The sequence below is a fragment of the Pseudonaja textilis genome, chromosome 7 (genome assembly GCF_049901715.1).
Source record: "Pseudonaja textilis isolate UNSWEBS1 chromosome 7, rPseTex1.2, whole genome shotgun sequence".
NCBI lineage: Eukaryota > Metazoa > Chordata > Lepidosauria > Squamata > Elapidae > Pseudonaja > Pseudonaja textilis.
In genome coordinates, this window is record NC_141996.1 from 37,291,646 (window position 1) to 37,304,242 (window position 12,597).

The 12,597-nt window shown below is 34.3% G+C and overlaps 1 protein-coding gene across 2 annotated transcripts; it reads left to right on the forward strand.

The window, feature by feature from the left end:
- Positions 1–1,643: 1,643 nt before the first annotated feature.
- On the forward strand, positions 1,644–11,857 carry CREG1 (cellular repressor of E1A stimulated genes 1). Of its 2 annotated transcripts, XM_026700719.2 has the most exons (4): positions 1,644–2,096; positions 6,898–7,017; positions 9,307–9,494; positions 10,949–11,857. In XM_026700719.2, coding segments are annotated over exons 1-4 (561 nt in total). In that variant the 5' UTR covers positions 1,644–1,844; the 3' UTR covers positions 10,950–11,857. The 2 variants fall into 2 exon arrangements, with proteins under 2 accessions (XP_026556504.1, XP_026556505.1); XM_026700720.2 differs by lacking the exon at positions 10,949–11,857 and having other exon boundaries at positions 1,750–2,096; positions 9,307–9,495.
- The last annotated feature ends 740 nt before the right edge of the window (positions 11,858–12,597 follow it).

Genomic DNA, 12,597 nt, shown 5'->3' on the forward strand with positions numbered 1-12,597 from the left:
CAAACAACCTATTCTCTAATAAACAATTTGGTAGAAAAAAACTATCCTATAATCTGCAACTCTTACACTGCAAAAACATATGGACTTTCGATCAGGGCAAAGCAATAGACGCAATCTACATAGACTTCTGTAAAGCCTTTGATTCAGTGGTACACAACAAACTATTCCTAAAACTAAAACCTTATGGTATCTCTGGACACCTGCATAACTGGATAGAAGCTTTCCTATCAAACAGATAACAAACAGTCAAAATTGGGAGCATCCTATCAAATTCTGTACCTGTCAACAGTGGTGTCCCCCAAGGCAGTGTTCTAGGACCAACTCTCTTCATACTCTACATAAATGACCTCTGTAATCATATTAAGAGCAACTGCGTTCTCTTCGCTGATAATGTAAAGCTATTCAACACCACAGACAATACTGCTACCCTTCAAAAAGACCTCGACTATGTATCAGAATGGTCAATCAAATGGCAACTTCAAATCTCAACAAATAAATGCTCTGTCTTATATATTGGCAAAAAAAAAAATCAGAAAATAAAATACAGGCTGAATGGTCAAGACCTTGTTGATGATCCAAACTTTGTCAGGGACCTTGGAGTACTCATCTCTAATGATCTAAGTGCTAGAGCCCACTGTAACTACATAGCCAAAAAGGCATTAAGAGTTGTTAAGCTAATCCTATGTAGCTTTTTCTCTGGTAATATCACACTATTAACTAGAACATAAAAAACATTTGTTAGACCAATACTTGAATACAGTCTGGAATCCACATTATGTATCTGATATTAACACAGTTGAAAAAGTCCAGAAATATTTCACTAGAAGAGTTCTCCACTCCTTTACTCCTTGCAGAATACTTTATGCCACCAGACTAGAAATTCTAGACCTAGAAAACCTAGAACAACACTGCCTTCGGTCCTATCTAAGTATAGTATATAAAATCATACATTGCAATGTCCTACCTGTCAATGAATACTTCAGCTTCAACCATAACAAGAGCACACAATAGATACAAACTCAAGGTAAATCGCATCAAACTTGATTGCAGGAAATACGACTTCAGCAACAGAGTGGTCAATGTCTGGAATACTCTACCTGACTATGGTTTCTTCCCCAAACCCCAAAAACTTTAACCTTAGACTTTCTACTATTGACTTCACCCTTTTCCTAAGAGGTCTGTAGGGGGCGTGCATAAGCGCACCAACATGCCTACTGTCCCTGTCCTATTGTTTCTTTTTATTTTTCTTATATGTATCCATTTCATAACTATGTATATACTTTTACCTATTATCTTGTAAGTGATTGACAAATCAAATCAAATAAATAAATAAATAAAATAAACTGTTCACATAATACACAGGCTAATATCAATTGGTCAGGTTATACAGCAATGTGTTATTAAGGCATAGCTATTTTAATTTCTTAATTATTTTGAGCATGCTGATAAATACAATCACATAGCTCTACGAAGACACACACATATACACAATTAAACAGGAAAACTGCTTTAATTGCTTCTTCCTTATTTACCTAGCCACAAGTTTCGTTTACTGAAGTTTAAGGTTTATTATCATTGGTAGATAGCAATGTAATCCCGCCCACAACATGTAGCTATGCCCACAATGTTTTCCGCCATTAGTTAGGTCTTATTGGTTAAAAAGGAGGTAATCTGAGCTGCCATTGGATGAAAATTCGAGCAGCCGTGTCTTTCAGAAGCAGGGCAGGTGTTTTATTGGATGCTCGGATGGAGGGCGGGGCTGCCTAGCTTTTTAAGTGCCCTTATTTCCCTTATCAGCCCTAAGGGATTTTTTTATCCCCAAAAGTGTTTGTGAAGGACGTAAGATGTGGCGGCTGATGTGGTTACTGGCGGGAGTGACCGCAATCCCTCCTCACCAGGAGACGGCACGGGTTGCCCGCTTCGTGGCCCATATGTGTGACTGGGGCGCGCTGGCCACGATCTCCACGCAGGATCCTCCGATGCGGGGCCAACCCTTCGCCAATGTCTTTTCCATCAGCGATGGGCCGGTGGGTAAAAGTAGCGGGGTCCCTTATATGTACCTGACGGACCTAGAAGTCTCAGTGCGTGACTTGAAGGTGAGCAGTGGCTGATAGCTTCGTCCTGGATACGTTGCCTTTGAAGGAAGTGCCCGTCTGGTTTGGGGTTGGCATGGTGTGGTCCGGCATAAAAGAAGAAAATGCAGTTTCCCCCATCAGCATTTTTGGTCAGTTCTCGGGGAATAATAGCTTTCTTATGAGAAAGATTAAATTCGTCCGGATTTCCAAAAATGATTTAAATTCCCCCACTCCCCAGAACTAGTTTTTTCTCTGTATTGCAAGTTGATGCGCCCCAATTTTGAGATTAAACTATAAAGAGTTGTGGGTCAAATTAAATTTAATTGTTTTCTGTGCTATGAGAGCATAGTTTTAAGGACAACCCATAAGTACCTATTGACTTTTTGAAAAAGATGATGCAAAAAGAATCATGGATTATTTTTCAACATAAAATAAACAGATTTTTATGCAGTGTCCAAACTATGCCATTTAGTACATACCGTATGCTTCTGTGTTTTAGTTAACAAGCCTGTGGCATGAGACTTGGAATGTAAAGATTTGACAATCATAATTGAACCCCCAAGATAAGCAGGAATATCATGCCAATTTTCTGGCTCAAGGCTGAGTTAAATATACTATGAAAAACTGGATGGGATTTCTCCACCATTTTTTAATATTGGAGTCTGGAATGGATTGTAACCATTGCAGTAGTAAGAAGGTGTTTCAATTTTTCTTTCAATTTAAATAGCAAAGCCTATTTTTCAGAATGGCTATTTATCTTGCATAACAAAATAGAGATGACATGGAGTATTTTATCCTGTATGATAAACAGTAGGTTCTGATGGTAATCCTGATTTTTTAAATTGGACAAATGCAAAGATCTTATGAAAAAGTAGTTAAGTGTACAAATATGGATAAGATTTGTGAAAAGGAACTTGGAATTATAATTGATCACAATAAAGTAGACTGAATTTTAGGCTGTACGAAATAGAAATATAATTGCAAAACAACCTGAAGCAATAGGTTTACTATGTTCTGTATTAAATATCAATAAGATATACTTTTGTCTGTATTCAGTGGTTTAGTCACACGACCATAGTTCTCCAGTTATGCTAAGCCATATTTTTAAGCAGTGTTGAGTGAATTGTAATCAGTAGATTTGTGAATTATATTAAAACACAGAAGTTACTTTATATATAATATAGTAAGATTTAATTATTAATGCAATGTGTGAATGAAGGTAGCTACAGTGATATTTGTTTGTGTAGAGAGGAGTCAGTGTTACAATTTTCATGGCTGAGTATTAAAAATACATGTTCTGCTTCCAAGCAATGAAGCTTTGGGGATGTCAGTGCTTAAAAAGGAGGCCAACATTTCTATAACAGAAGGATAATTTTCACACACTTCTAGACTGAATATTTACAGCATTTATTTATTTGTTTGTTTGTTTTATATTGCCGGCTATTAGGTTTTCGCAAATCAGATTTCTTATAGAACCAGGGCATAGAATTTTGGATCCACTTCCAAGAAAGATTGTTTAAAATGATAATCTTAACAGGCCCATTCTTCTTACCTAGTATGGGAAATCGTCAATCTGAGGGGACTCAGCTAGTTGTTATTAGAGTCTTATGTTGTTTACCTCACATATGACATTATGACAAGCCATTCTCTACGCAGGAGTCTCCAACCTTGGCAATTTTAAGCCGGAAGGACTTCAACTCCTAGAATTCCCCAGCCAGCTTTCCTTTCCTTTCAGTTCTTTCTTGATAGCTCAAAAGTCTATGATAAGTTTATTTGAATTTTTTTGACCTCACTCTTACCCATTCTTTTTCTTTCATCATCTTCTAAAATAATAGTGTAATTGGAAGAAACCTCTGTGTAGGTATGTGTTTAAATATAGATGTCAAGCCACCTTATACTTAAGCGTAGGTGCATTTTTCTTTATTGCATGCAATCAGCAAATTTGAATAAATGAGAGACACTGGGAATCAGGCAACATATATTTAATAAACAATTATTAAACCAAATAGCTACATACACACTAATAGATAAGTGATACATCATGATAGTCTATGCTTGCCTTGGTAGAAGTAATTAAAACAGAACCATAAAAGGGAGGTTCCAAATATAATATACTAAGGAGATGAAATTTCATAGGAACCAAAGTTTAAAAGACATATTGAAAACACACCTGTTTAGAGAACTTCTTCTCAAATAATGTTCACTTAAACTGAAAAAGTAAGTACAAGACAACTCTTAAGTAGGGCAAGTTTGATTTTTAAAAACTGATTTATTTTCTTCTTTTTACTTTAAGAATATTTTTCTCTGCAAAAAAGGAATAAATCACCCACAATTTCTGCTTTTGTAAACATTGATAAGTATTAATGAATTGGGTTTATAATAATTGCATTTATTAAACTTGATTTTTAAAAATTGAGTCAAGTACAGTTTTTAGAAAGAGACAGAGTTCTCCAGATCATGGTAGGACAAAAGAATGAATTATCTTTGCCCATCTATGTTTTCTTGAGAGAATGAAATATATTCATACTATCAACTGGTCTATGTCAGATCTTAAAATAAACTGCACTAACAGTGCTCTGTCGCAGTATTAACAAGAATTATGAGATGGGAGAAATCCCACAATGATCCTGGAGTGATTGCTCTCATAGACAGAATGATTTCTAGCTCAAGCACTACCTTAGTTTCTTAGCAAATACTATGTAGAGAAACTTTGAATTAATTTGAACTGAACTAAAGTACTTTGAATATTAATAATTAAATAATTTTAATTATGTAATAAGTAATTAATATTAATAATTAAATAAATTGTCTTCAAGCAACTATCAGTCAAATGAATAGAAATTGTTATGACTCATAAGGAAATAATGCTTTCATGAATGTGAGTTTGACATTGTTTCATCTAATTATCTTTAAATTAGATGAAACTATGGCAAACTCACATGCAGTTACAAATGATTCAGTGGACATATTTTGGATACCTCCATATTTATGATTTGCAAGATATGCTTTCTGAGGGGATAGTTGCAAAGGAAAATTGATTTTTGGGTAACAGGTGCAGATCAATTTTTAAAACCATGCTTAACCCTTAAGAAGTCTACTATTTGAGATTTGGCTCAAACCCTGGAAGAGATGTACCAGTATGCTAATCTGGTTGTATTTTTGTGAACTTTTTCCCATCTGGACTAAAATGTGAACTGGGAAGGAGAGATTTTTCAATGATGATGTATTCATAATTATCTTAGTTTACAGGTGGTTCCATGTTTCTTTAATATGGTAATAAGTATTATTGCCAGTATTTTTCGAGTGCATATTTTCAATGCTTGCTTCTGATTGACAACAAAGGAAGAAAAACCTCTAAAATATGTTGATTAGGGTTGTGTCACAAACATTTCTACACTCTTACTTTGAACTTCATGGAATGTCTTTTCTTCCCTTCTGAAGTATGCAGGAAGTTGTGATAGCCTTAATCTCTATGTTGGTAGACCTGAATACAGATTTTGAAAGTATCCATTCCTGTTTGGGAGCTCAGTTATATCTATGAAATGCTTTCTAATCTAGAACTTGTACACATTTTGTTTGTTGTAGAAATATAATTAGCAACTTAAGGTTAAGTTTATAACACTGAAAATCTTAAATTCTCAAGAAATGCATGTCTAAACAAGTAAGCTGTGTCTTGTCAATGTGACTTCTATATTGGGTACTTGAGAAAACAAAGTTCTATAAATAACATGACCTACTACTATGTTCCCTCAGTATGTGAAGTGACATAAACCAAAGATTTGTTTGATTTGGGTAATGCTTTTTAAAACTCTTGATAATGACTACTCAACTTATTCATTTATTGAACAATGTACATTTAGGGTTCAGTGGCTTCTTGCTCATTAGAACCTTGAGTGAATATTACAAGCTCTTCTAAAAGTTGTTTACCATTTGTTATCTTATTTGTAGCTGTTATGGACATATTAAAGCTGAATTTAATATTAAATGTTCATACATTTTTTCATAGATGGTAAGAAAGGTAGAATTCTAGAGATCTTGAAAACATTTTTCCCATTTGTGACTTTTTAGATCATTCCAATAAAAGTGCTTCATCTGGGAAAAGCTTGTATATTTTGGAACTCTATTCTTTGAAATTAGAGTCCATTGATTACTCTGTTATCTGTGTACAATTTGTCAGAAAAGAACTATTGGAGATGGTTATAAAGTTCTTTCTTTGAAAAGAGAGAAAAATGTAGCATTCTGTTGTGTAGTTATAAAATATGAAGATCCTAAAAAAACTTTTCAACACTGTGGGCTGTATTTCTAAAAATGTATTTGATAATTCCATGTTGCTTATTGGACCATGAGGTTAACTTGTCCTGTCCTCATTCTGAAGGACAGTATCTTGAAAAAGTGCTGCTGTCTTTTTATCTCCAGCAATACAGATGACAGCTGGAGACATTTTCCACAGATAATATACTCAGTCATGAATCAGCAAATTCTTGGAATTTAGTAATCTGTATCTGGGTTAATATTGAAGCAACAAATGTAAAATGCTTGCATTTAAATCATGTGCTGCTGTAACTTCACTTTTCCCCTCCAAAAATTTGTTTGAATATTTCAAGAGGTCACAATTCAGTTTTGTGCCTATAGAAAAGCCTGAGTCAACATCATGTGTTTTTTTTAAAACTTTTACACTGAATTAAAAAATGAAACAAGCAAATTCAAGTGTTTTTGGTGCATTACCTTTGACAAGTATATTTATGTCAAATTATCTTTTGTGCATTATTTTACTCAATGAGCTGGAACTTTGATTAAACCCAATTTACCTCTTGTATTTCAGGTGAATGCAAATGCTTCTCTAACAATGTCCTTGGCACAGACATCTTATTGCAAGAAGCAAGGTTATGATCCTCAAGATCCTCTATGTGCCCATGTGATCTTCTATGGCGTAGTTGAGAAGGTAAACCAGTATCTGTGCTGGTAACAAGGCTACAGATCAGAGGTTCTACAGAAGGCTACAGATCAGCAGGTTCTGACCAGTTCTGGAGAACTGGTAGCAGAAATTCTGAGTAGTTCAGAGAACTGGCAAATACCACCTCTGACTGGAGATTTTACAGTATCCTTCTCCTGCCATGCCCACCAAGTCATGCCCACAGAACCCATAGTAAAATTTTTTGAATCCAATCACTGCTACAGATGTAAATTTTAGCTCAGAATTAGAAAATAGTTCTCATAATAATGTGTTTTAAACTTTGTTAACATAATCTCTGTCTCCTGGGTCTACATATTTAACAGTAAAAATCCATATAAATATTTGACCCTGATATAATGAAGGGGCTTTCTTATTTTGTGATGAGGAGATTGCCATATAGGACAATGCATTGTCTTCCGCAACAACTTTCCTCATTTATGGGACTCTGTTGCTGGAATTGCATTATTTCACAATGCTTTATAAATTATGTGGCAAACTACTGAGTAAGTGATTATAGAGTATTGCTAAAAAGGTTCTGCTCTCCAGTTTTGGAATTTCAGAGAGAAATTGCTTTCTTCTTCACAGTTGGCAAAGTGATGAAAAATAACCTTTAGCCTAGAAAACTTCATACTTCAACACATTTATTCCTTTTTATTGTGGCAAAACATATTTATGTAAGCATATAATTGCTGCAGTCAGAAGAAACTTTTGACACTTTCAACATGTTCATAAAAATTCAGTAAAACATTACAGCATAACTACAAATAAATACCACATAAAACAATATTGTTTTAATCTTCATTTGGAGCTTTGCATTTCAGAGTTAATTCAAGGAACCAAGTGGTAGTAGAGAAAGTGAGGTTCAAGTTCTGTTGAGTTTAACAGGAATTATTCCAAAGATATTGTCTATAGCAGGGTGGTCAAACTCACAGCCCGCGGGCTGGATGTGTCACATGCTGGCCATGCCACGCCTGGTTTAGTGAAGGAGGAAAAAGTCCTGATATGCCACATGATGCCGCCGGGACGTGAGTTTGACACGCCTGGTTTGTAGTATTATGGTTCAAATGACATCAGTGTTTGAAATTGGGGTGAGCAATCTGTGGCACATGCCCATGACATTATTTGCAATTATTCTAGAATGTAAGAGACAGTGGCCCAAAAAATAGAGATATGAGATAAGAACAAAAAAAGAATTACAAGTAATTCTAGTCAATTCAATGCCATTAATTATACCCCTCCATTATCTTATTCTACCCAAATACACAAATTCATCCATCTGCTCAATATTTTCACTATTTATGTAAACCTAAAACTATTTAGTATTTTCCCTATTAAAAACACCTACCTTATTCTCTGATGCATTAGCAGATCCATATGCTTTATTGCTTCATATAATACAATATATTTAGTGTTTGCTGAAAATTATTCAGTTCTCAGCCAACAATTTTTTGCATTGAAAAGTACAAATAACGTTCACAGTGCCTGCCAACCTTCCTTCATCTTCTCACAAATATTCCTTATAATTATATCCATAAATATATGGATACATGTACACATCTTTGACTTATTCTGAGCTCAGTGTCAAACTATTTATTAAGCATTCCACTTGGTCTCATGCATGCTTTATCTCCATCTTATTGCATTCAACTGTTAACCTTTAACTCCATATTCACATAAAACATTCAGTAAATAAATCTTGACTTTATCGCATGCTTCCTCTAAATCAACAAATGAACAATAAACTTTTTTCTCATTTTCATGCATTTTTTCAATGATTGCTGATGAGCAAAACTCTGCACAAGGCCACACTGCTCTTTTCAAATTTTTCTCATTGTTACCCAATCTAAACATTTATCTTGTATCCTAACCTTATAATTCATAAAAAAATGATGTAGTACAGTTTTAAAAACAAATTTAACTACCTTCCAGTCCTAAAAATATTTAGTTCCTAGCCACTACATTGTCATCCAAGCAGTAATCAGGACTAATAATTACACATGTACTGCTTTTATGAATGTGCTGCTTTTTCTGTACAACTAAAGCAGTTCAACTTGTTGGACACACAGTTTTCCAGCTATGGTTGTGAGACTATTAACTAAGTGCAGAGGCTGCAATTCAAAGCCAACAATTCCACTGGATTGAGTCCAGACTTCTGTTCAAATTCTAGTTATATGTTCTGTTATGTCCTAGATTGTCCTATCTTGAGAAGACTTGCAGAAAAATATAATGGCTAACTAATTTTTTTGTCTTTTATATTACGGAAAATACTTTTTTTAGGTTCAGAATGGTACAGAAACTGATTTTGCAAAGACAGCACTTTTCAGTAGACATCCTGAAATGGCATTTTGGCCTATAGGGCATAAGTGGTTTTTTGCCAAACTGAACATCATCAACATTTGGCTTCTAGACTTCTTTGGTGGAATCAAAACTGTGACCCCAGAAGACTATTTTAACGCTGTACCATAGTAAGTGCTCCATTTTGTTATATAACTTTTGAAGTAATATTTTTGAAGTTGTCATTTATGATTCTGACACATATAGTACACACTTGAATTCTCTCTCTCTCTTTTATCAAAACCACTTTAATATATTTGTAATTAAAATCAAAGCCTTCTCTGCCATGGTGCTTGCATTATGAAACATTCTCCCTCTCACCTTGAAATTAGAGAATCAAGATCATATGAAGTGTTAATACCACATTATAATGCTTTAGTAAGACCACACTTGGAATGCTGCGTCCAGTTTTGGTTGCCACGATGTAAAAAAATATGTTAAGGTTCTAGAAAGAGTGTAGACAAAAGCAACAAAGATGATTAGGGCAATGGAGGCTAAAACATAAAGAATTGGGTATGTCTAGTTTAATAAAAAGAATGAATGGGGTGACATGATACTAGTACTCAAATATCTCAGGGTTTGCCACAGAGAAGAGGGAGTCAAGCTATTCTCCAAATCACTTGAAGGCAGGACAAGAAGCAATGGATGGAAACTAATCAAGGAGAGAAGCAACCTAGAATTAAGGAGAAATTTCTGTCAGAACAATTAATCAGTGGAACAACTTGCCTCAGAAGTTGTGAATGCTCTGACACTGGAGGTTTTTAAGAGATTGGACAATCATTTTTTCTGAAATGGTATAGGGTTTCCTGCCTGAGCAGGGGGTTGGACTAGAAGACCTCCAAGGTCCCTTCCAACACTGTTATTCTAATTCTTTGGCATTCCAAAAAGCCCTCAAGCTATGATTATCAGGCCTGTGATTGTCAGGGAACTGAAGTCTTACTTAGATGGTTCCGTTGTTGAGTGCCATTATTATTGTCCTTTTGCCTATTGTTTGTATGTCTGATTGTTATGATATTTATTAACATGGATGTTTATATATTATACCCGTTTTTACATTTGAAATCAAATCAAATCAATTTGATTTGATATACCTGTTGTTTTTACATTTGTTGTTCATCTGATAGTTGTGCACTACCCAGAATCACTTCTGGAAAAATGGGAGGCAATGTAAATTAGATAGGTAGATAAATAAAATAATAAAATAAAATAAAATTGTCTTGTTCCTTTCACTTTTGAGGAAATTGACTACTGTTATAATCACATCCTAGGGCTTATCCCAAATGATAGATAGCTGTCTCTTATTTGTAGATATCCAAAATAGAATTACATGATATTGTGTAGTCACATAAGTACTTCCCAACATGCATAAAAGATAATGAAGTTTTTATAGCCTGCCATCTATTCTGGTATGACCTGCTCTGGCTGATAATGGCTTTCCAAAATCTCATGCTGGAATTTTTCTCTGCCTTGCAACTGTGGTCTTGCTTTGCTTTTATCATAGAATTTTGAAGGAAAAATGCCAAAATGATTACTTCATGGTGCCAAGATACCATTTTAACTATTTTTCTTGTTTATCCTTTTGTAGGGATTAACATTTTTTGGATGCAACTGGACACCTCTCCTTTCACAAATCCGTTCCATAACAAGAAGATAAGGACTCTGTGGGAACTGTGCAACATTCCAAATCTGCATATTCATTTGAAATTCGGATGGACTGTTTATGCAGTATGCATTTTTTGTGAGGGAACCCCTCCATCTTTAAAAGTCTGAAATTCGTGGCAAGAAATCTAGTTCTATGAACACATTTTTCAGGATATGCAAATCGACACAGCCTGCATAATTTATTTTGCCTTTAAGACTCAGATTTTTAAATAAAGTTAACTATTTTTAGCAAGTCTATAAAAATAAAAATCCAGTTGGGGCAAGAAGAATTTAGTCATAAAACAGAAGTAAAGGAAAATTTTGGAGAAGAAAAAGGGAGGGAAATAATTGTAAACTTAACTTTGGTGTGACCAAACATTATCATATATTCATCTGCATTATGCCTTGATTTAGAAATTTGTAAATAGCGTCTTGTATTCCATCCTTGCTCCCCTGTTGGATGATTTTATTGTTGGAATCAGCTGTGGAAATAATTGTACACCATGATTTGATCTGATTGTATATTTTACGTTGTCTTTTATTCTCCAACTAGATTTTTATTGTTAAATGGGTGGTTAAATAAATTAATAAATTTATTAAATAAGAGTAATGAAATCTGTGAATAAATCATTGACCTGTGTTCAGAAAAATGAAGGCTAAACAAAATGTGACTGGCAATTCTGTAAAATTTCTTCAATCACCTAGAAGAGCAGCAAAAAGGGTAATGAAATATGAACTTTTAAAAAATTGCTACATCACCTTTGTATTAGTGTGCTTTGCCTAGTAGAACATGTTTGTCTCTTAATGATTATGTGCTGGTCTATGACTATAATAAAGATTTGATTTGATTTTATATGATATGATATGAACGGCTTAGCCTAAGTGAAAAAAAATCCTGTAATTCATATTTCTATTTTATTGTTAAAAATAGAACTTTCCAGTCTCTTAAAAATGGATACATTTCATAATACATATTTCAATATCTAAATGCTGTTCCAAATAGTTTGACCCTGCTATTAAGCTTATCTCCAGCACTGAATAGGAATGTAGTTTGTTTCCTTTTGCTTTCATCACTCTCTAGACTGAACCACCAAGGTTTTAAAATCATGATTAATGTCCTTACCTGATTTGTAAGCCCAGCCACTGCAGCCTATTCCAACAAATCATGTCTTTGTTTGACGAATTTAGTCATATAGTATAAGTGGTTTTCACTTATGTAAATCTTGGTGCATTATTTTTTATTTCTCCAAATTCTGAATGCTGATTATATTTCATTAAGTTTGGGTAGTTATTTTAAAAATCAATTAAAGTATTATTGTATCCAGAATGTAACATAGTGGCAGAATTTGAAGGAATGCAAGCCAATAGTGAATTCTTCTTTGTGGAAGAGAAAGGTGTTATCATGATTTGGCTTCTCCTCAAGAGGCCATTATTGGGATTGGACAATTTTTGTTCAGTCTTCAACCTCATATGCTGTCCAACTTCCCAAAGTCACTGAGAGTCAGGCATCTTACTAAATAAATGTAGTAGATTATAATTATTATTATTATCTTTCCCTTTTTAGGGAAATTGTAGAGAAGGTAGTACAGGTAA

Bases quoted from the DNA above. Each gene is read 5' to 3' on its own strand.
- CREG1 (XM_026700719.2), top strand. From the start codon at position 1,845: ATGTGGCGGCTGATGTGGTTACTGGCGGGAGTGACCGCAATCCCTCCT. The intron at 2,097-6,897 runs GTGAGCAGTGGC...CTTGTATTTCAG, and splicing joins TCTCAGTGCGTGACTTGAAG to GTGAATGCAAATGCTTCTCT. The intron at 7,018-9,306 runs GTAAACCAGTAT...TACTTTTTTTAG, and splicing joins TCTATGGCGTAGTTGAGAAG to GTTCAGAATGGTACAGAAAC.